This window comes from Zophobas morio, unplaced genomic scaffold, assembly GCF_036711695.1.
Source record: "Zophobas morio isolate AGI-343-1 ecotype UQ-CSIRO unplaced genomic scaffold, CSIRO_AGI_Zmor_V1 ptg000031l, whole genome shotgun sequence".
NCBI lineage: Eukaryota > Metazoa > Arthropoda > Insecta > Coleoptera > Tenebrionidae > Zophobas > Zophobas morio.
In genome coordinates, this window is record NW_026972136.1 from 12,934,587 (window position 1) to 12,958,124 (window position 23,538).

A 23,538-nucleotide genomic window follows, 5' to 3' on the forward strand; every position below is an offset into this window, starting at 1 on the left:
AAAATAGCCAGCTATATATTAAAGTTCGCATCGGGACAATTCACACAATCTTGCCGGAAATACCTACTCAATATTTTGTTAAAAATATTTTAGAAACTAAAATAGAATTAAACGTTATTGTCGATTATGCCCTCGAGAAATTAAAAGCCCTCCTTCGTCGTACTTTAAACATCTCCTAATTCTCCTAAATACTTAATGCCCTTAAGACATAAATAACTATTAATATTCATCAACATACCATACACAACGTTGTTACCTGTAACGTGTCAGTACTATGGTTATGTGAGCGAACGATGCCAAAACCCTTGTCGCGTACATAAAATGATTAGAATTGATTTGTGCTGCTGATTTGTCGACTGAGAATGAATACGAAGCTTGAATAAGGGGGCACTGAGTTTAAAGAAGGAAAGGATTTCTTACCTTATTTACAGCTTGTGACTGTAATGCTGATTCTGGGAACAGCCGATTTCTTGCATATTCACGACCAAAGATTTGAGTTCTGGATTTAATTCAAGATTTAATTTACACAATCACAGTATTTGTCGTAACACGCAATCAACATATTATCTCTGTCTCACTTGTCTCACTGTATTACTGTATCAGTCATGGTTTATCTGGCTTGTATGAACCAATAGTTATTTGTTTTACTAGTCTGAAAAATTGGTCCAAAGTTCCCTCGCTCTTGAAGTACAATGAAACATATCAGCATTTTCGAAAAATTATAAACTTTGATTATGCGGATTTTATATTTTTTGGGAACCCCTAAGTTGAAATAACCATATGTCATAAATTTTGTGATAACGTCAATCATCATTTTTGGTGAGAACACGTATTTCAACTTAGATTGGTACTGTAATACTAATAATAACGTATTATGTCGGCAGCTCTTTGTGCAGGTGGCTGCCTAGCTGCAAGTCATAAATTAGTGGAACGCCCGGAAGTGGCCAATTATGCATTTTGCACAACCTCGAAATCATGTGTCAACGAACGGTCCGTCGAAGATGAAATGGTATTTTTGTAATAATCAAATTAAAAACAAATAAATTTTATTTTAAATTTAAATTATTTTTCGTTACATTTAGGCCAGAAGGGGTCCCGTAACTTCGGGGGCCTGATAGTCCAGCATCACAAGCATATACGTATAAACCATGATATAATAATTCTCTAGGTATGATACTCGTGCGGCTCAAAATGAAACCAGTTCGCGCAGTGACGTCACTCGGTGAGCAGAACTAGTGGAATTTCAGCATAAAAGCACGAAGAATCGCTAATATTTTTTAATTTTACTGTTATAATTCGTTATGTATTTAAAAAAATGTGTTGTACAATCTCTATATTATAATATAATAATTATAATGCTGCATTAAACAACCTGATAACTAAATTTACGTCAATTACCTGAATTTAAATTGTAAAAACGAATTTAACGGAGTTTGATACGTATTTCTATTGTGTGTAACAAATTAAAATTTCGCGTTTAATATTATTTTTCGTGTACTCAGTAGAAAAGTGCGGCTTTAATTTGGAGATAATTATAAAAAAGTGCTATTTTTCTGGTTAGTAGCGCACAGGTTATCTGAAAATGCCAAGATCTTCAGAATTATCCATTTTTTGCTTTTTTAGGTTTTTATTAATTTGATTATCATGAACAGACTCGTTGTTATGGTAATTGTGCACATTTACGTGAACATAATTTTCTTAAATAGAAATCTACTTTAGAAATTCTGTTCTAAACTTTCAAAAACTGAGTACAAGAAAAAGTAACCAGTAAAAATAAATACATTGTACTATTGAACTGTAATCTACATGTTAATTAACAATATTTCTTGGAGTGAAAATTGTTTTCATAGCTTGATTTTCTTTTGCAAGTTCGTCGTTTGTTTTTAAGATAAGCAATTTTTGCTCCTAGATCTTCTCTCTGTATATCTTGATCTGTATTTGTACTATGTAAAAAAACATAATTAAATATTGGATATACTACGTCTTCAAATAATCGTTTCCCTTGATAAAGAAATATACATCATGCAAAAAAAAAACCGTGCAAACATAAAAGTTATTCTTCAAAAAAAGCACTTTCCTTGAGTAAATACAATAAATAATGTTCAATATACCCAACAGATTTACTTGTAGATTCTGTTTTATCATCCAAAGCAGCACTTGCGTTATTGGTTTCAGTGCTATAAAATAAGTAAATGAAAATATTAAATATTTGCTAAAAAAGAGTCCTATATAAGATGTTCTTTGAAAACATTTTTTGTAATTGAATATGTTTGATTTATGTCAATATTCAAGTAAAATAATATACCTAGTTAATTTCTGTGATTTTATCCCTAGAACAAATTTCTTTAACTAACTTGGCTGATCTCCAGACTTTGTTTTTTTTTTTCCTTTTTTAGGAAGATAATTCAAAAGTTCGTGTTGCAAATTTCGTTCGAAATCGTCTTCACTAAAATGCTGTGAACACACTCTTGCATTTTTTACTATAAAAGAGTCCGAACGACAACAAGAAATAACCCATACTTGTCCCTTGGAAATGAATAAAATTGTACGTCTTTTTGAAAATGTCTTGTTTATCCCTATTACACCCAAAAACGCCACAACGCATCGTTGTGACTTTATAAAATTATTAAAACATAACGTATAGCCACTAAACCTTCTAAAAAATACGTGGAAGACAGAAAAACGTCGCAGAATACGGGCGAAATGCCTGTGTTTACTCACCGAGTGACGTCACTCCCCCACTCCGTACGTGCGCAATATCATACCTAGTATTTATTGTATCATGCGTATAAACCGTCTCTACACAAGTACGGACATTGTAAAATATACATTGATTTTATTGATACTAAGGTGGCTTTGGAGTAGGAATTGAAGTCATAATTTCGTGACGCCGAAAGTTTTTTAATTTTTTTTTACTTTCCAAACGTAAGCGAAGGATGTATTATAATCGAATCCATCAAATGACTAACTATTTTAGTGTTTCGTGATGTTTCATGACCCCTCTCGGTCTCTGCCGTCTGCCATCTGCCAGCATGGTTTTTTTTAGACATATATATGCCACAGTCATATGCTTTCAATTTTTTGACAGTATTGTAGGTTGCATATACTCTTTATTTTAAAGTATGCTGAACAACATGGGAAAATCGGTATTTGTCGGTATACTTAACGCCTCCTGATAGTACTGCCAGAGAACATTGTACTGCCATAGATTAACACGGATGCGTCATACGGGCCGATTTGACAAAATCACCCTTATTGATATTGGAGTCCTCAACCGCCAAAGACAGGCGCCAAATTTAAATAGTCGATGACAAATAACAACTTTCGATTTTTAATAAAGTGTTCATATGGAAGTCCCAAGGAAGAAAACATATGAATCAAGGTTGAATAAAAAAAGCAGCGCAAAAAATGTTTCTCAGAATTAGTTACAGCGAACGCTGTAAAACAAACTGTGAGTGTTCGCTAAGCTTGCTTAAATTCCTAGACAATTTCATATTGTTAGCTTGCCTTGTATCTGTTCAATATTAATTAGTTTTTTTATTCACAAAGAATTTAAGTGAGTTGTTTTTAACATTAAAATTTAAAACCATTTAATAAGAAAATCTCTTGTAAAAAAAATCATAAGTTTAATACTTCACTAAAATTTGCAACACTTTATTTATAACAAATTCACTCAATAAAAGATTGACAACTGTTCAATTACTTATATTTTTGTGAAAATTATGCAACTGAACAAACGAAAGACCGGTTACACAAAATTACGAAAAAATATAACAATAAACATAACCTCAAAATAGTGTTTTTTTATTATTTACAATTATTAATCAATATCTAAAAAATAAAAATAAAAGACTTACATTTCGGAAAATACAGAACTTATTAAAAAGAACTGTCGTTGCACTCACTTTTTTATCGACTCAAGAAACAGCAATTTCAAGGTCAAATACCGTTTAGGAAGATTTAACTTAAGTAGTAACATGAGTAATCCCTTGCGCGTATTTGACAACCTTGAAACTCGGCTGATTTTAGTGACTTCAATGCAAAATTAAGATACATTTCAATCTAAAAATCATGCTCAAAAAATTAAATAATATTTACGCTTTTCTGTTTATAAAATTCTTTATATTTCAGCTCATCTACAGTTTTATCTGCAGCCTATAAAAATAAACATATAATAATTTAAATGAACTTCGATGAAAAATACTTACATTTCTGACATTTTCGTTGGAATCATACATCAGCGCTTCTAAAGTTTCTCTTACTATCTCATTCCATAACGTTTCTATTTTATTGGTGGTCAAATATTTCCCTAAGTATTGTAAAAAGAGACAGGCTCGTTCCTGCATCACTGGGTGATTATATCTTAGTAATTCGACGAAATTAACTGCAGAATCTTCAACAGTTTCATTCAGTATAATTTTCTCGATCAGTTCAACGTTCTCGGGGAAAACTCGTAAAATGTGAGTAAAAATTGCTAGCAAATCCATTATGATTTGTACCCTGCTTTTGCAGACTATTAAAAAGGATCTCAAAATGGCGAAAACATTCAAAACAGCAAGTGAATCACACAACTGTAGTAAGAATTCATTATCAAGATGTACCAAATGAGTAATTAGCGTGTAGATGTACTCTAAAGACTGAATATCCACGTCTGTCAGATCGCTAACGCTTCTGTAGATATCTCGATGAGGAAGCGGCGTATTTGGCAGCGAAACTGACGAACTAGAACTGTTTTCACTCTTAATTTTCATTATTTGTTTGGAAGAATAAACCAGATTTGGAACTAACTTAACGTCGAGGTAAACCTTCTTTATACGGTCTTTGCTATCTTGGGAAACACTTTTTAAAACAAACGATATTGACAGCAGTTTAGTAACATAATTCAGAACTTTCGAACTTGTATTGGTGTTGCGTAGTGGTGATACAATTATGTTCGTCAAACTTGGTTGTGTCAACGATGTCAAATCTCCACACATCACTTCTTCCATAGATTTTTGAAGAAATACTATCCATTCTTCTGTTTCAATGGGATGATTCTCCTCTATAAAATTTGGTTTATCGGTACGCTGACTGCTGTTTCGTGCTAAATTATGGTCGTCTTCTATCGAAAGCTTACCAAATTCGTTTAAAATTATATTATTGTTTTTTGTATCTTGAGAATCGCTTTTGTTGCTTTTGCTTCCGCTGACGTTATTCATTTGAGGTATTTTGGCCATGTTCACGTGTTCGCCACTATGATGATTTAGTGACCTAAAAAAATCATGAATAGTAGAATTTATTTCGATGCAATAAAGTAAATATATAAGAAACAAGCATTGATTAATTATGCTGGTAATTGGCGTGTCGCGGCACAATAATAGGTTGGTAAGCGAAGGAAGATAAGTCGCTCTGTGGCCTAGTGGTCAAGGCACCCGCCCGGCAAGTGGGAGATGTGTGGTTCGATTCCCACCGGGGCAGCAACATTTTTCTTCGCTTATCTTCAGGCGTAAAATTTATTATTTAATTTATAACAAAAGCATAGTGCATTTTTTATTATTATTGAAGACCCGATCGGGCAGAGGCACGCCTGTTATGCCCGCGCTACCTAGAGTGATGGGTATTCCGTTTGTGATACTAAGGCTAACCCTAAGTTTATACCTTGATTTAAACGCATTCTTCCCGGTCCTTTGCAAAATCCAAATTGTTAACTATGCCATTTTCCAAAGTGACGTACAACACTGTTTTGTCAAAACTTGACAGTGACATTGTTAATTTGATACAAAACCTTTTGAAAGTTAAATTATAAAATGTTATATATTTTTTCCTTTTTTCTCCAAAAATCTGGATGTTTAGGGTAAAAAATCAAGACGGATTCTGTTTTATCAGTAAAAGATCTTTTTAAGAGAAAACATGTATTTATTGACAACTCTCACGAATTGTTATTCTGTTCACTTATTTATTTTTCCCCCAGCCTGCTAACACAACATCCCCCCCTTTTAAGCTAGGTTACGTAGTCTTTCAAATAAGCAGGCCTCTTTGAATTCCTAGTTGACCGCCGCAGAGGAGGAACAGACCATGGAGGTGACGACACAACATTATCAGATGAATTATGAATTCCTGTAGTGATATTGGTGCTGACTTCTCTGGAACTTTTATTCATTAATTTTGAATCAATGTTGACACTATTTTCAGAAGGCTGAGGCTGAGGCAATGTCGAAATGAGCGGAGGTGGTAAAATATAATAAGGAGCTGGAACTAAATGATATCGGTTGCGCCGATAGATTCCAAAATTAGTTTCCACCATGTATGACCGTGGTTCTCTTAAGACCTCTATTATTTTCCCATATATTCGTAAGTCAATTACCCAAACACTGTCCCCTTGTTTCAGTTCTGATAAATTTCGGGCCCTATGTCTTCTATTAAACTGGTCAATACTTTTATCTTTAGCCTTATCCTCCCTTTTAAAAACAAGTTTAGCGTTAACAGCTTTATTTAATTGACTTGGCAAAATAGGCAAATTTGACCGTAGTTTCCTATTCATGAGAAGTTCGGAAGGACTATATCCGCACTCTAATGGTGTAGTACGATAAGCCAATAAAGCTAAATCTAAACCACCAGGATTTTTTTTAATAAGACTCTTGGCTATTTTTACAGCCGCTTCAATGCAACCATTAGACTGAGGAAAGTAAGGACTACTAGTAATGTGATGGAAATCATAATCATAAGCAAATTTTTTAAATTCACTTTGGAATTGTGGACCATTATCTGACCTTACAATTTCAGGAATGCCAAAGCGACTGAATAATGTCTTCAGTTTAGCAATAATGATGGATTCTGTCATTTTATTTAATTTGAATATTTCAAAGAATCTTGAGTAATAAACAGTCACTATTAAGTACCAACTATCAATTTTAAACAAATCTAGTGCAATTTTTTGCCACGGACGTTCGGGAAATGAATCCTTTAAGAAAGGTTCTTTAAAATTAATTTTATGTTCCACACATTCAGGGCAATTTCTAATTAAATTTTCAATCTGTGAAGAAAGACCTAACCACCACACAGACGTTTTCGCTCGTGCGCGACATTTAACAATCCCCTGATGTCCGCGATGTAAAAATTCTAAACACCTCAACTGCAAAGAACTAGGAATAATTATTCTATTATTTCGCAACAATATATCGTGGACAAAAGAAATTTCAAATCGATATTGGTAGTAAGGACGTATATTCTCCTCTAATTTAGTCTTAGCAGGCCACCCAGTTATAGAATAATCCTTTAACGTTTGACATTTAAGGGGCAATTCTGAATGAAACCTGTTAAAATTTAAAGGTTGTTAAAATTTTAAAGGTTGTTAAAAATGAATCTCTTTTCTGTACTGTTTAATTTTGAAGTCCGTTTAATTTTAATACCCTTTAAAATTAAACATCCGACAAAATCAAAATTTACTATTCTAAAACATCAAATTGATGTTAAATTTTAACAAGGGTGTTTAAATGAATCCGTTAAAAGTGACAGTTTTAAAGGATCCCTCGCTAGTACCCTTTAATTAACAAAAAAAAAACAATAATGGCGTACCTGGACGGTATTTTGCATTTATTTGTAGTAAATTATGAAGAGAATTTACAAAGAATGTAAGTAGTTATTAATAAATCATCAGCAAAAAAGTGAGGCCCGTTGATTAATTTATTTTTCACCTGTCAATTACTGAACGATAATACCTTGGAAATGGTAGCAATTAGCACCCTCGTAATGCTCCAAATGATAATTGCCCGCAAATTGCAAGTTAATTTTTATGGTTATTAAAAACAACATAACTACATTTGGAAAATAATTTATTTTAATTAACAATTTACAAACATTTCATACCTACATAAAAACATAACGAAAATAATTTCTATTCTCATTTCCCAAGTAAAAAATACAATTTTCAATTACTTAACTAAATTTGACGCTCCTATACTGTACTCTTTTATGATTGTGAAGCTTTTCGAGGCACCAGTCTGCTATTTCGACCACTGAAACAAATCATCTGTCTTCAATGTTGTTGATGCGCAGCTTGGCCAGTTCCTCCCGCATTAAACCACAAAAAGCACCCATTACTGAAGCAACTTTATGCAAGTAATAAAAAGTTATCATTTGGTGCGTTTTTAATAAAAAGTAACACTTCTCCCTCAGGAGACTGGATTTTTTTGGAAACGTATCATTTTCAGCTAATTTCAGAAAAGCAATCACATGACTGAACACATACATAACTATTATGTGTTGTTCAATATGAACATCAAATCGGATGATAAAATTTCATAACCTAAAACCAATACCTTTTTCTTCAGTTTACTTGAGTATAAACTTACCGTGGAGTTAATTTCTTATATTCTTAGTAGTTATCTTCCTGTAGTTAAATATAGTAATTGATGCCAAATTATAAATTATCCAAGAATCCAGAATAAACTTGGATTTGTTTTGAATGTTTTGATTCACTAATTGCACTCCTAACCTCACAAATTGTGATCACCGTTGAACACGTACCACTTGGTCTCGGTCCGTCTCCGTCTGCTCCTTAATTTTATATTATAATTTTTCTATACCAGATTTTATGTTTAAGAAGCTCAATTCCAACAAAATTTGAATTTATGATAGTAAAGTCAAGGCATCTTGAACCTAAAATAGGCCACGAAGCACACTGGGTAGTTCGTTTAAACCAAATTAACGAAGTCATCCGAAAATTTAAACGGATCCGATAAAAATATATCAATTTTAACATGGTGTTAATTTATCGGGATCCGGAATACCAATTAATATACACATCCGACAAAAAACTTGATTTTTAACAACCTTTAAATTTTAACAGGTTTCATTCAGAATTGCCCCTATAGAGTCTTTGGCCTGTTCTTGTTTAATTTCCTCAATAAAGTATGGTTTTACTTGAACAGATTGTACTATCAAATTAACATGTGCCTCCGTTTCATGAGCCAACTCGTCATCCTCTGGACTACGCGAATCTCCTGAAAAATTTCTTGATAACGCATCAGCTACTATTAGATTTTTTCCTGGTACATAATAAATTTCATAATCAAACCTCATTAATCTAATTCTGAAACGCTGTAAACGAGGTGTTAAGTCATCTATGGGTTTTGTTTGTAAAACTTGAGTTAATGGTTTGTGATCCGTTTCAAAAGTTATTCGTATTCCGGTGATATATTCTCGAAATTTTTCTGCTGCCCAAGTTAATGCAAGTGCTTCGCGTTCAATCTGAGCATATCTTTTTTCAGTAGGTGAGAGTAATCTAGTAGAAGCATAGGCAATAATTTCTTTTTTGTTTTCATTACATTGCATGAGACATGCACCCAAACCATACGACGAAGCATCTGCAGAAATAAAAATCTTCTTAGAAGGATCAAAATATGCTAAACAAGGACTAATCTGTAATAAGTGTTTAACTGTCTCAAACGATTCTTTTTGAGAAACACCCCACATAAAAGTTACATTTTTCTTTAACAACGAAGTTAGTGGCTCTAAAATCTCTGAACGATTAGGAATAAAGCGACTAGAAAAATTAATAATTCCCAAAAATTGTAACAATTTTTTTTTGTTTGTGGGTTCTGGATACTTATTGATTGAAGAAATTCTATCTGGATCAATAGAAATACCTTTGTCAGAAATTTGATGACCTAAAAATTGCAAGGATTTAACTCTAAATACACATTTATCTTTATTTAATGTAATCCCTTCAGCAGCTATTCGAGAAAGAACTTCGTTTAATATTTTATCATGTTCTTCAATAGTCGCAGCAAAAATCAAAATATCATCAATATGACTAATTACACCTTCTATTCCAATTAGAATTTTAGTTAACAAGATCGAAAAATATTCTGGGGCACAAGAAATCCCAAACGGAAGTCTCTTAAATAAAAATCGACCAAAAGGGGTTATAAAAGTTGTTAAATCTTGACAATTTTTACTTAATTTGATTTGATGGAAGCCTGATGTAGTGTCCAGCTTACTAAAATAAACTGCCCCTTTTAACCTAGCTAAGATTAATTCTACCTTGTTTATTGGGAAATAAGAACGCAGAACAGCTGTATTTAAACGGGTGTAATCCACACACAATCTAATTTTTTCACCTTTCTTCACAACTACAATTGGACTGACCCAAGGAGTATAATAATCAACAGGTTCTATTATATTTAATTTTTGTAATCGTTCTAATTCCAATTTTAGTGAATCTAATAAGGCGAGGGGTACTATACGCGGTACAGATTGTACATAAGGTTGAACACCTTCTTTTACTTTTATCTCCATTTCAGTTTTAAACGTTCCGATATTACTAAAGATTCCTGGAAACTTTTCCGAAACAATTTCTTTTAATGAACTATTATTAGCTACAGTATTTAAATTTAATAAGCCATCATTATTTTTAAACTGAATAATATTTAAATTAATAATCCCAGTCCTCCCTAGAATAGGTTTTGTCAAATTTTTAATAATAAACAACTCTGTCTTAAACAGTTTGTCCCCTTGGATCAAATTAACAGACATAGTACCGACAACCCCCAGCTTAATCCCAGACGGGCCAGAAATAATTTTATTTGACTTAGTATTTTATACAATAGATTCTCGGGCACATAATGAAAGGGTAGGCAAGAAACGTCAGCACCAGTATCTACCAGAAACTCAATAACTCTGTTTAACCCTGAAACAAATAAGGAGGCGATCCATTCTTGAGTATTAATTTGGTTTAAATAAATCGTCCCTACAAGATCTACGTCTTCCTCTTCAGAAAGTAACTCCAAAGATTTAATCATAACACTCCTACATACTCTAGCAAAATGTCCCTTTTTCTTGCATTTTCGACAAACTACTCCATTAGCAGGACACTTATCTCTGGAATGAGGTTGCAGACCGCAAAAAGGACAGCGCTTATCACACTGATACTTCAAAGACTTATTCTGAAACGAGTTTTGTTTCTTCATATCACCCGTACTGCTACCATTGTTAGCATTTCTTGTCTCAACTGACAGTTTTGCAACTTGACGCTGACGCATGTCGTTTTGAAGTTCTCTGTTCTGCTCAGCCTGAATTTCAGCTTGTTTTGCAGCCAATACGCAATCAGATAAAGTTAAATTTGTTTGCAATTGTAAACGCTCACTAGTCCGGGAGTCCAGCATTCCAACCACTATGCAATCTCTTATCAATTCTTCCTTTAGTGCTCTGTAGTCACAACTTTCAGCCAGAGAATGAAGACTAGTAATGAAACTCTCCACTGACTCCCCCGGTTTCTGAACTTTGGAATTAAATTTGTAACGCTCAAAAATTATATTTCTCCTTGGAACAAAGTGATTTTCAAAACACTGTAATGTCTCAGCATAACTCTTAGGTGTAACTGCAGCTTGCAATAAAATATCTTCAGATTCTTCTCCCATGATATACACCAATAAATTTATTTTCTCCTCTTCCAGCTTATCATTCTGTCCCGATATGGACATATATCGCTCAAACCGCTTTCTCCATTGGGGCCAAGTATTAGGCATAGAAAATGTAAATTTTTCTGGTGGACTAACATGAGCTTGCATACCCATCACCGGAGTATGCGTTACCTTTACCGGATTAGGTGTTCCTTCCGGTCCAGTCATGATCTATGTAATTTCAAATTACTATTTATATCTTCTCTGCTATTTCTTCGTATGATTTTAACGAATATACGATCTTTTTACCGCTGCCACCATGTTTTATCAGTAAAAGATCTTTTTAAGAGAAAACATGTATTTATTGACAACTCTCACGAATTGTTATTCTGTTCACTTATTTATTTTTCCCCCAGCCTGCTAACACAACAGATTCATAAACCACATGGACAGAAGTATGTTATTTCATAAAATTAAAAAAAAATTACTATGCAACATTTTGAAATGTCATTATCACATTGTTTACTGGAAGTATTAGACAAATTTTAGTTAGCGTTTCACTATCTACATCATATTCCTTAAATGCATATAATATTTGACAATACGTCCAATAATTTCGGAGAATATCTAATAAAAATCAACATAGACAACAAACTGACAGACGGAAACGGGTCAACCAATTTGTACTCGAATAGTAGTCATATTTTAAAAAACGATACTGAGTGGTTAATAACTCACCTTGACTTATTCCGATTGTTCAGCTGTTCCTTTCGTTGCTGCTCTTTAACCTCTAATGTACTCTCAGACAAAGGTCCCGTCAAAGGCATATTAGTTGAGTCTCCGCAAATTAAAATATGCCCTTTGACAAAACTATGATTTTTAATTTCTTCCCAAGTGATCCTTTTTACCGGGTCTTTCTGTAAAAGGCCTTTTAAAAAACTGATACAATTTTCTGAAACAAATGTAGGCCACTGTATCTGTTCATGACGTATTAACCTAATCAAGTGCAATATCGAAGCAGTACAAAATGGTGGCGCTCCCACTAATAATTCATACATAATGCAACCTAAAGACCACAAATCTGCTTTATAATCGTACGGTTGTTCCTCTATTAGCTCTGGTGCCATGTATAGTGGTGTTCCTTTAATTGATGTTAAAACATGAGTACCAGTACTCATGTTACGAGCAAAGCCAAAATCACACAACTTTGCTCGACTTGTTGAATCTATTAAAATGTTTTGGGGTTTCAAATCTCTGTGAATAAAATATAATAAAATGAAAGGTGTAATGTTATTTTATCATTCTACCTGTGTAGAACCCGATGAGAATGTAAGTAAAATAAAGCTGAAACTAGGTCCCATATTATGGGGCTTGCTCTCTCTTCTGACAAATAACCTTCTTTGCCCAGTAGGTTATTTAGTTCTTTCTGGGCAAATTCTGTTACTACGACGATCTAAAATAAATTAATTAAGGAACTGGATAATAACTCATGTAACAGCTAAGTACCTCACTTGCTGTTTCAAAAGAATCTAACATCTGTATGATATTCGGGTGGTGTAAGTTTCGTTGAATTTCGCATTCTCGACGTAGCCCTATTATTTCTTTATTTGATCTTCTAGCCTAGTAAACGTTATTTTAAAAATTATCTGTGCTGACTTTTTCTGAAGACATTTACCTTACATATTACTTTTAGTGCCACAAAGGACGAATCTGCTATTACTTTTGCTTTATAAACACGACCAAACGATCCTTCGCCCAGTAATTTAATAACTTCGTACCTATCCATTTCATTTTTTGAATTATGTGTTTTGTGTTTGTGTTTACTATCCATGCACTTTGACATGTTGATTGTTGACATCCTTGATATTTGACATCCATAGACATAGAATACTCCCACACCTCCAATGTTTTCTTTTTTGACATCTCACTCTCACGTCACCTCACGTTCATCGCTTTTTTTTTATCTGGCGACTTTAATTTTTCAAAAAGTAGCCCGGCTGTTAAATGATTTTTCGTTTCATTTTAAACATAAATTGATCTGTTTACATTGTGGCTATATTTATATACACTTCGTGTTTTTATGGTTGCCTAACAATAGCTTTCTAATGTTACTAGCGACACCTGTTGAGACACCACCATAGAAAATCATACAAAATAGTGGGGTTATTCTATGGACAATTGGACATGTGTTGGACATCACGACGGACACGGACTGACGGAGTGGGGGTGGTACTTGAATTAAACGTGGTCTGTGACGTATTTGAATTTTAAATTTCCCGCTGAAAAAAACTAACAACGGCGCGAAATCGCATTTGAATAATTTGAATTTGAAAAAAAATAATTTCATGTTTTCTTGATGGTTCATGTTAAATCACAAGTATAGAAACACATTTTAAATAGGAATAATTCTGCAAAATTTGAAGGCGACGTTATTAGTTTTTTGGGGGGATAAAGAAAAATAATTTAATTAAAAATTTACCAGGTTTACGATAACCTTAAAACGTGTCAAGATTTCAAAGCATTCGGTTTTGGAGTTTCAAGTTTAATCAAGGAAATAAATTGACTTATTCATTTTCATTTTTAGACTAACCCTGTATAAGCACTTCCAAAAAATTATGAGAGGAATGATAAATTACAAGCCTCGTGCACATTTTAGGTAAGATTTAGTCGACAAAATTTTGAGAGGGAGTAAACGAATAAATTTTGAACAACAGTTTACATGGTTACGATAACCTTAAAAAGTTTGCAAATTTCAAAGCATTCGATTTTGCAGTTTCAAAGTTAAATTGCAAACTGTTGTTATATAATTTTGATTTTTTCCAAACATTTGTAAATCTCTGGTAAAAAATCAACACGGATTCATAAACTACATGTGTAAGACTATGTTATTTTATACAATTTTTCCCAGTTTTCTTTTATATTACTATTACTATTACTGAAACAAATTTTCTTGAATTCCATTCTCTGATATGCCGGTATCGGTATTTACATCTTAAAGTGATGAACTTATGTACATATATTTCGTTATTCTACAAAAATGTACTTCACTTTAATTTAACTGTTAGAGTGCTTGTAAAGATTACCTATTTATATGTATAAAAAATAATGCTTGGCTAGAAAATACATTAATTATATTCTTATAAGTAGAACAATAACCCTGGGAGTCCATTTATGAGCAAAATGGATCGTAATCGATTTTGTGTTGGAAGTGAAGACAATTTTTTTGTTGTTTTTTTTTTTCACTCAGTCCAGTAATACAAAATTAACAATACGTTACCATAACAAAATTCTCGAGAAAAATCAAACTGAAAAGTGTTTTTTAATTATTGCTGAAATTCGGGCTCTATACTGAATTCTTTTACATCAGTTTTATCAATTTTTGAAAAATATTGCACGTTTTCTCAAGTTTTATTGTTCAAAGGGTAACTGGTCATATACATAGTTTATAACAATAGGCTCCCTAAATTATTTAGTTGCCTCACTCACGAAACAGTTTGTTAGTTACGTCACTGAATTATACAAAAACTAGATTGTCAGTTATGTGTCCGCTATAATTGTTCAATGCACCGTTCCAACAGACTGAACAAATAGTATCTTTTTTAACGAGATCGTTCAAGTAATGATGACATATTTTTACTTCTTGAGTTTATGCTGAGGAATTATCGTTCTAGGTCCTTTACGACGAATCGCCGCTTCCAAGTTTCCTCGACGTTTTGTAACCCCTAGAGTACGAAAAACTCCCCATTTTCCGCCTATCTGTCTGTTATAAAACAGACATATTCATCACAGGAACGAATTTTCAACCGACGCTAACACGTGGTTAAATTTGATTTATTGTTTGTAAATTCACAGTTCATGTTAGGATTTTAATCGTTACTGGTTCTAACACAATTTAACAGTCATGAGATTGTTCAGATAAAGCACTTACTAGGACATTTCATGAGATTTACTTATTCATGACTCGTCCTTTGTTTATAAAATTATAAATAAGATTTCTGGATGCTTATACTTAAGTGTTACACTATAACACTTCTTAATTCCTCACACAAAATTGTTAATAGCTCATTTCAGTTATTTAAATTAATCTAACGTTGTCCCACGCGAAAAGGGGACCGTGGAAAATGCGGTAGAATTCATAATATCGTGGATTGAGGTACGAGAGGATTATAATTTTTTCCCTTTCGGCAGTTATCATCGTTATTATCATCATATCATCATCACATCATCGAAACATATTTTTCTCGCAACGTGAAAGTTATATCTTCGAGACACATTTTCTCGCCACGCTGAAAATTACACCACTGAAGCCTAATTTTTGTCTGCACAAGTTTTACTTCACACCAGATCTTTTCATTTTTATAAATCTTTGCTAAGTTTTTGTTTTGTAAATATTTTGTTGATTAATGCTTCCATCATAAAATTATCTGCTGTCCAATCTTAATCTCAAATAAAAATTCTTTGCTGTTTCAAATTTCACAAGATTATAAGGCGAATTTAAATGTTGTTAGAAACTTTAACACTTGTTCAGTTGTAGTTTAATGTCAGAGTTATAGAAATTGAACATTTAATTGAAATTGACGTTAAATAACACAATAACACGTGGCGGAAGCGGAGTGCGCGGTTCCATGTTGAGCTGTCAGATTTAGAATAGAAGTCAGGGGAACGGTCGGGATGACGTTACGTCAGCTTATTTATAGCCGTGATTTCCAACCACGAGTTGCTGATGGAATAGAGTAGAATCACCGTCGTGGGGGGAGAACAGCCACGACCAGGAGCCCCAAACTCCGCTCGTGCTACAACGCCCCCTATGCATAATTTTGTTGTGCTCCACAATGAAATTGATATAGTTCGATCACCACACTCTTATTGCGCGCTGGTGCCGTTGTCCCTGCATAGAGTTTTTATTAAAAATTTGTTCTCTTGTTGACTGCCACACTTTTAAATTTATCCAGTAGTAATCCAGTTACTTTCATTAAAATTTTTCTTTGTTTTTATTAATTTTGTGATATTTAAATATTTACATTGATTCAGAACGTTTGATTTGATTTCATTCAAAGTTAGGCAAGGTTTTTTTGTAGCTGAGCATTAAGAGGTGTCACAACTTAGTCGCAGCTACCACCGTGGTCGCAGCTTTTTTTTTATCAGTGGAGGAATAAACGATTTTGTCCCCTCCATATATTTTGTGTTTTATTTAGCGGTACTTTTCCAACCTTGGGGGTCCACCACTTCCATCTGAACCTGAACGCATTCCGCCGCAAAAAAAAAACAAACACAACGTAGGGTTCCTTTTTATTAGACGTTCTGTCAAGGCCAAATTTTTGAATTTTTCGCGGGCTTTAATTTTTTTTTTGACATGTCAGTTTAAGGCGGGATGTTTGGGTTATCACAGTACGTATAGTTAAAAATAAAGTGGTCTGATGAATAAGTAAATGCTAGATTAAAACTCCATCACCAAATGCGCAAAAAATCTATATGCCTTTATGGGTGCTTATTCCAGTCAGTATTAGTTATCAAAATGGGCATTCCTTATTGTCCATTCCTGATTTTTATGAATACTGAAATATAGGAAGTAAATCGGTACTTAGGTCTAATTGGACTATACGTGTTTTCACATAAGTACAATAGCCTTGGCCATATAGTTATATACGTAGGTATAATTGATGTTTTTCTTCACATGATGACAAACATTTCTTTTATTCTTGGTTCTATTATTATGAAACAAATTTCTCTAAGAGTAAATATGACGAAACTGATATCAGTTGTTTATCCTTACTTCTAAATCGTTATCTACATTGTTCAACTTATTTAACGCTCGACGTATCTGCAATAAGTAAACACCTTTCACAAAAATAAAACAATAAAATGAACGAATTTTGCAAGTATCGTGATATATATTCCTCAAGGCAAACTAAATTAATTGCCGACGAGTTCCACAGGCTATCAGGTAATTACACTCCCAAATTTTAAGTAATATAATTAATTAAATCAAATTAATTTAACACGTGATATTTTCAACTAAACTTTTACATTCTGTGAAAGTAGGGGCCTACTAGAGGTTAAGATTTTGACAGTTCGACTATTAATCCAAGTCGTTTTTAGATCAATACTACTTGGAACATGCAGGGGCCACTTTATATTCAGAAAAACAACTTCAGCAAATTGCAAAACAATTATCTGAAAACTTGTACGCAAATCCACATGCTAAAAACGTTTCTAGCAAGTTGACAGAAGATGCTGTGGATATAGTCAGATATCAGTAAGTACTTGGTGTATAAATATGTAACCCCCCAGTGATCACGAATTTTTAGAATTCTTACACATTTCAAAACAAACTCACAGGAATATTCTGTGATATTTACATCCAGTGCCACTGCAGCTTTAAAATTAGTTGGTGAAAGTTTCACATATAAAACAAATGGCATTTTTGCCTATTTACAAGACAATCATACTTCCGTTTTGGGCATGAGGGCGTATGCTAAAGACACTTGTTGCATTAAAGTGAACGATGCCCTTAGCGAACTAAACGGAGATGTCAAGAACGACAATGGAAAAGATAACTGTAATTCTCTGTTTGTATTTCCCGCGCAGAGCAATTTTTCCGGTACTAAATATCCAGTGGCGTGGATTGACTACGTGAAAAAAGGGGCACTAAATCCGATTTTAAAAACGAGTTGCCGAAACTGGTTTGTGCTATTAGATGCGGCTTGTTATGCTTCCACAAACGAATTGGATTTGTCAACAATTAAACCAGATTTTGTTACTATTTCGTTTTATAAAATTTTTGGATATCCAACTGGTTTGGGAGCTTTATTAGTGAGGAATTCTAGCTGTGATTCTCTGAAAAAACGGTATTATGGAGGTGGTACGGTTTTGATGGCTCAAACACTTGAAAATGTTGCTGTGATGAGAGAGATTATCCACGAGAGGTACCATTGACTTTGCTTTACTATTTACAATTTTGAAGTGACATCGTCATATTAGTGGTGGGGATGATTAGACAAATTTTGGTTAGCGTTTTACCATCTACAAGATATTCTTAATATAATTACAAAATTTTACACCAATCGGTACTTTCGCAGATTTCGCATTTTTAGTTTGGAACCAAAACACTATTATAATCTTTGACTAAATGCATGTAATTATATATAAAATAACCTGCTAATAATTACGAATTTGTAGATTTGAAGATGGCACAATTTCATTCCTGTCAATACTAGCACTTAAAGAAGGTTTCAATACTCTCAAAAGACTGAATTTGTCGATTGACTTGATTTCAAAACATACGTTTTCATTGGCGCAGTATGTCTACAGACATTTGCTTTGTTTGCACCATTCTAATGGCAAACCGGTTGTTATTTTATATCATAACACCACTTTCGAGACGTCGAGGGACCAAGGAGCCATTGTTAATTTCAATGTTTTACGCGACAATGGCGACTATGTGGGATATGCTGAGGTTTTAAATTTTGCAAATTTACATGGTATTCACTTGAGAACTGGGTGCTTCTGCAATCCAGGTGCATGTCAGCACTTTTTAAATATGAGTTCGGAAGACGTACAAAGACAGTTTGATGTAAGTACGAATGTATAAATTGCTGCTACTGTACTGGAATCGCCAAACTGATGCTGTAATGAAAGCACGTGAACAAAGATTCTGTGGCGACACAATAACACGTTGGTAAGCGGAGAAAGATTAGCTCCTTCGTAGTCTAGTGGTAAGGGCACCCGCCCGGCAAGCGGTAAACGTGTGGTTCGATTCCCATCGGAGAAGCAACAATTTTCTTCGCTTACCTTCAGTTCTATAGATTCCGTTAGTTAAAAGACACATACCTTTTAAAGTGTACTTTAAAATCGCAATTCCAGCTCTCGTCGAGTGTCCCGTATCATTCTTGTACATTAATTGTTTCACGTGATCGCTGATGCATCTGTTTGGTGATCCTGAGGATGATCCAATGTAATTATTGTGCAATAATTTGATAACACAGGCTGGGCATGTTTGCGGAGATCAGCATGATTTGATTGGCGGCTACCCTACCGGATCAGTCAGAATTTCATTTGGGTATATGTCAACGAAAACTGATGCAGATAAATTTCTGCAAATGATGGAAAATTGTTTTGTTACTAAACCAGCTGTCAAAAAGATCCCACAAAGTTTTTATACATTGCAACAGCAGTCTGTAGACGGTTTTATTCTGACTGATCGAGGAGGTAAAAGTCAGAAAAGTATCGTGGAATGTAACAATAATGTTAATTCCTTGGAACCCCAACCCGACGAAGAAGGCATCTTGCAACAAATTATTTTGTATCCAATCAAATCTTGCAGTGGATTTGTAGTTGAAGATAAGTGGCCAATAACATCGACTGGTTTAAAATACGATCGACAATGGATGATCATAAATTCATCTGGAGTCTGCGTAACTCAAAAAAACAACAAAAAATTGTGTCTTATCCGTCCTAGTATTAACTTGGAAACGAGATCTTTAGTTTTAAGTTATCCAGGTACTCGTTTTCGTTATTAATAAAAAAAAATGAAAATAATTCGGCGTTTTAGGACACAAAATGATCAGCATCCCTGTCGATATAAGTGAAAATTCACAAATTTTCGCCTCTCTGTGTCAAAGCAAAGTGTGTGGAGATAAAATCCAGGCGTGGGATTGTGGCCATGAAGTAGCCGATTGGTTAAGTGAAGTTTTAGAATATCCTGGTCTTCGTTTATTAAAGCAGTGTTCAGAAAATGATGAAACAAGTAGGACGTCCAAGAAAAGTATGTTTTATTTTGTGCGCTGATAGTTTCTTAAATGGGATATTTTAGGTGAACAGTTTCAGTTGTCTTTGGCTAATCAAGCTCAGTATTTATTAATAAACGTAACAAGTGTAGAATGGCTGCGACAACGAGCCAGAAACCACGAATTACCCGAAAGTTTGGAAAACACAATCCAGAGATTTAGACCTAATTTTGTTGTAAAATTTCGAAATGCGTTGGTTGAAAATGAGTGCGAAGAATTTATTTTTGACAATTTGATTTTCAAGGTAAATTAGCACTTCTTGTGAATCTGTTTGTATTCGTTGATTTTTTAGTCTGGCGGTGTTTGCACTAGGTGCCAAATGATATGCATTGATCAAACGACGGGAAAAACATCCAAGGAACCGCTACAAATACTTTCCAAGTCTTTTCAAGGAAAAATATCATTTGGAGTGTACCTAAATAGATCAGAAAATTACCGGTTTTACGTGTACATTGGCTGTAAAGTTAAAGGAAGAAAAAATGGAAACTAAACATCCATTTCGTTTGTAGTGTTTGCATTCTGATATGTAAATTTTGTATTGTATTTACAGCGTAAAAATTATACTGGTTGTTGATTTTTATTTGGTTTTAATAATTGTAACTTTTTTCAAAATCTGATGACGTACCAAAAGTTCGTACTATAATTATAATTACTTAATTATTATTTAAGATGAAGATTATTTGTCCAATTTACCTATATAAGCTATATTATATGTTTATTACTAATTTATAATAAAGGAAAAAACTAATTATGAAACGCCACTGGTGACCTTGCGCGTGAAGTTAGTTTTTGGAGGAGTTAATTTCTTTAGGTTGGTACAAAAACAAAACGTTATTATAAAAAATCTCAGTTGCAGAGGTTCAAGTGTGAAAAATTCGAGTGTTTTCCATCTGAAAATTAAAAATTAGGGTTAACGTATACTCAAGGCGCATTTTTTGTTTAGGGCTCCAAAATTGTTTAATTTTAATAAATCGCATTCTCTCATCATGCCGACGGAAATCACGTCAAGAGAGGTGTTGAATTGTTTAAATTATCTCGGTTATAATAATATAAATGCAATGCAACTAAAAGAGTTTGTACAAGGTACGTAGCACCGTTTTTTTGATGCCGTTATTTATATAGACGTTGTAGATTTGAAGAAACTAATAAAGTATGAAGAACGGAAAAAGTTTGCAGGAAACTTTCAAAATGAATCAGGTGAAAAACAGATGGAAAATTCAAGTTGTAGACTGGCAGACAATGAAAGTGAAAAACTACCAGACACCAAAGACGCAGACACAAAAAAACCTCGAAATCCTATTGACATATTTCAAAGTTTATACTCACACAGTACTTTGTCATCAAAAGCAAAGATTGTGCCAAAAAAAGAAAGCGTTATTTCATTGTATGTGAGAAAGAATAGATGTATTCATAGCTGTATACAGCATAACAAAGAAAACGTAATTAGTGAAGAAAGTGAAGATAAATTCGCAGACGCAGAGGAAGTGGAACTTGACACAAATCCTTTTCAAAACAAATCAAATGTTGTGATTGATAAAAAACCTACTAACGTTTGTAAGTCAAAAAGTTCATGTAAGTTTATTTGTTGTACAAAATGTAATTATTACATTTATTTATTTTTGGTTACAGTTATCAGGCCTGTAATGCTTACAAGTCAAAAAAGTGACCCAGTTGCACTATATCACCAGTACAAAGCTGGATGGCAACGGCAGAAAATTCCAGGTGAATGCCAAAGAGCAAATTTGAGGTGGGCTGTTCGAGAAAAAATGTTGAGTAGACCAAGGGTCGGTCTCTAGGGTATAAAGAATAAAAAAAAAAATTAAACAAAGTACATAAATGTATGGCTGTATAATGTAAATAAAAAAAAATATGATATTTAACAATCGTTTGGGAGCAAAGATTTAAATTTTGTTAAAATGCAAAAATTGTGATGGAAGTATATTTTTAATACTAACTCTACCAACTGTATTTCCACACTATCCAATAGTAATTTTCATAGTGTAGGATTTTACTGAATACAGCGTGTTATATCTTGGATTTTGTTTATTGTTACTTTGTTCCGTACCAATATAATTCATACATTTCTCCCACTTGTTTATTACAGTACCAATCTACATATCCTGTATAATATAACAACTGAAGTTACATGTAAACGATATACGTAATAATAAAGTATAGTTGTCCCAGTCTGACTTCGTTTTTATGGCACTGCAATTTCAATGACCGCAAGCATTAGGAAGTACATTGAAAATGTAAATAGCCGTGCCATAAATCATCTAAAGGGTTTACGGGCGCGTACGGCCCTGTGTAGTGTAGACAGTTGATCTCTTGATAGTTTATTTTGCTGAACAATCCTTATCTTAAATTTGCATTGTGCAAACTATGATGAGTCTATACTTGTAATTTATCACTGCATTAATATTTTTTAGATTTGCGTATACAGGTTCTTAAAAAAATTAATGAGTCAATTTATTTTATTGTTTAAATCAAGAATTGCGAACCTGAATATTTTGAAATCTTGCAGACGTTTTGAAGTTATTGTAAGCAAGGTAACTTTTTAAATAAAATGTATCTGTTGATCAACCCCAAAAAATTGATGACGTTATCTCAAAACTTTGCCGAATAAATTCTACCCAAAATGTGCAAAATATGATGAGTTTTTACTTGTGATTCATCGTTGCATTAATATTTTTTATCGATCAAATTAAAAACGAGTCGCTCCATTTTCCCGAAAATGTGAAAATACAAACGTCTTTATTTAATAAGAATTATAATAATGATATTCAGAACATTTTGTCGATTGTAGCTTACTACTTGATGGTTTTGATCCTGTTTTGAGGGGACGAATTCATTCAAATCAAACTAATTTCTACGTGACATTCTTCCGATGTATAAACATAAACACTTTCAAGTTGTACAGAATGGAGTCCATTAGGCAATTTGGTACTTTCATATTTTCTCGATATTTCATAATTCCTAGACAAGGCTGTCGTTGAGGAGAGGCTAGGGGATGCTGAGCCTCCCCCAGATCTAGACAAGTTATACTTAACCAAATGCGAATTGCAACATCTAAAATCAAAGTAAAATGTAGTGTTTTATTCAATAAACGGAAGTCAGAGCAATAAAGGTCTGGACCGTCGGCATTGCGATCTGGTTATTGCAATTGGTAGAAAACATCTTTAAGTTTAGTTTCTGTTTTACTCTCACGTCTACAGGTTGATAGTGTTATCGCTATTTGTCTTAAGTTACGAGTACCTACTATTTAGTTTTTTATTGGTAACTTTTCTTCTTATAGTTGATACAAACCCAATTTGTTTGTCAGAATCAGAAGGAAATGATATAGCACCATTTGGATTAACCATTGTTAATGA

At 33.5% G+C, this 23,538-nt stretch overlaps 4 protein-coding genes across 5 annotated transcripts in view; 2 read left to right on the plus strand and 2 right to left on the minus strand.

Annotated features, from left to right (window-relative positions):
• LOC135139668 (cytochrome P450 306a1) overlaps positions 1-3,949 on the minus strand; it is a 105,889-nt gene extending 101,940 nt beyond the window's left edge. The window contains exon 1 of one of the 2 annotated variants that reach the window (XM_064069974.1): positions 3,858-3,949. The gene's annotated coding sequence lies outside the window, so the exon portion shown is untranslated. Of the gene's footprint in view, positions 1-420; positions 570-3,857 lie in introns of those variants that run through there. The other variant, XM_064069973.1, reaches the window with a different exon arrangement.
• A 114-nt stretch (positions 3,950-4,063) lies between these two features.
• Positions 4,064-13,428, minus strand: LOC135139665 (serine/threonine-protein kinase fused). Its single transcript, XM_064069970.1, has 6 exons — positions 13,057-13,428; positions 12,888-13,001; positions 12,689-12,834; positions 12,120-12,635; positions 4,209-5,250; positions 4,064-4,155 (listed from the first exon to the last, which is right to left on the minus strand). The coding sequence occupies exons 1-6, from the start codon at positions 13,237-13,239 to the stop codon at positions 4,084-4,086; spliced, it is 2,073 nt and encodes a 690-aa protein (XP_063926040.1). The 5' UTR covers positions 13,240-13,428; the 3' UTR covers positions 4,064-4,083.
• A 3,736-nt stretch (positions 13,429-17,164) lies between these two features.
• Positions 17,165-20,747, plus strand: LOC135139267 (molybdenum cofactor sulfurase 3). Its single transcript, XM_064069438.1, has 8 exons — positions 17,165-17,325; positions 17,481-17,637; positions 17,690-18,307; positions 18,561-18,954; positions 19,367-19,880; positions 19,933-20,145; positions 20,194-20,411; positions 20,460-20,747. Exons 1-8 carry the CDS (start codon positions 17,244-17,246, stop codon positions 20,655-20,657), a joined length of 2,394 nt encoding a protein of 797 aa, XP_063925508.1. The 5' UTR covers positions 17,165-17,243; the 3' UTR covers positions 20,658-20,747.
• Positions 20,748-20,972: 225 nt separating this feature from the next.
• LOC135139268 (centriolar and ciliogenesis-associated protein HYLS1) lies at positions 20,973-22,252 on the plus strand. Its single transcript, XM_064069439.1, has 3 exons — positions 20,973-21,250; positions 21,299-21,739; positions 21,797-22,252. The coding sequence occupies exons 1-3, from the start codon at positions 21,154-21,156 to the stop codon at positions 21,961-21,963; spliced, it is 705 nt and encodes a 234-aa protein (XP_063925509.1). The 5' UTR covers positions 20,973-21,153; the 3' UTR covers positions 21,964-22,252.
• The last annotated feature ends 1,286 nt before the right edge of the window (positions 22,253-23,538 follow it).

Coding starts and splice junctions, on each gene's coding strand:
- LOC135139267 (XM_064069438.1), top strand. CDS start 17,244: ATGAACGAATTTTGCAAGTATCGTGATATATATTCCTCAAGGCAAACT. Junction 18,308..18,560: donor AGAGAGATTATCCACGAGAG/GTACCATTGACT, acceptor ACGAATTTGTAG/ATTTGAAGATGGCACAATTT. Junction 19,881..19,932: donor TTTAGTTTTAAGTTATCCAG/GTACTCGTTTTC, acceptor TCGGCGTTTTAG/GACACAAAATGATCAGCATC.
- LOC135139665 (XM_064069970.1), bottom strand. CDS start 13,239: ATGTCAACAATCAACATGTCAAAGTGCATGGATAGTAAACACAAACAC. Junction 12,636..12,688: donor TCTCATCGGGTTCTACACAG/GTAGAATGATAA, acceptor TTTTATTCACAG/AGATTTGAAACCCCAAAACA. Junction 5,251..12,119: donor AACAATCGGAATAAGTCAAG/GTGAGTTATTAA, acceptor TGATTTTTTTAG/GTCACTAAATCATCATAGTG.
- LOC135139268 (XM_064069439.1), top strand. CDS start 21,154: ATGCCGACGGAAATCACGTCAAGAGAGGTGTTGAATTGTTTAAATTAT. Junction 21,251..21,298: donor ACTAAAAGAGTTTGTACAAG/GTACGTAGCACC, acceptor TAGACGTTGTAG/ATTTGAAGAAACTAATAAAG. Junction 21,740..21,796: donor TTGTAAGTCAAAAAGTTCAT/GTAAGTTTATTT, acceptor TTTTGGTTACAG/TTATCAGGCCTGTAATGCTT.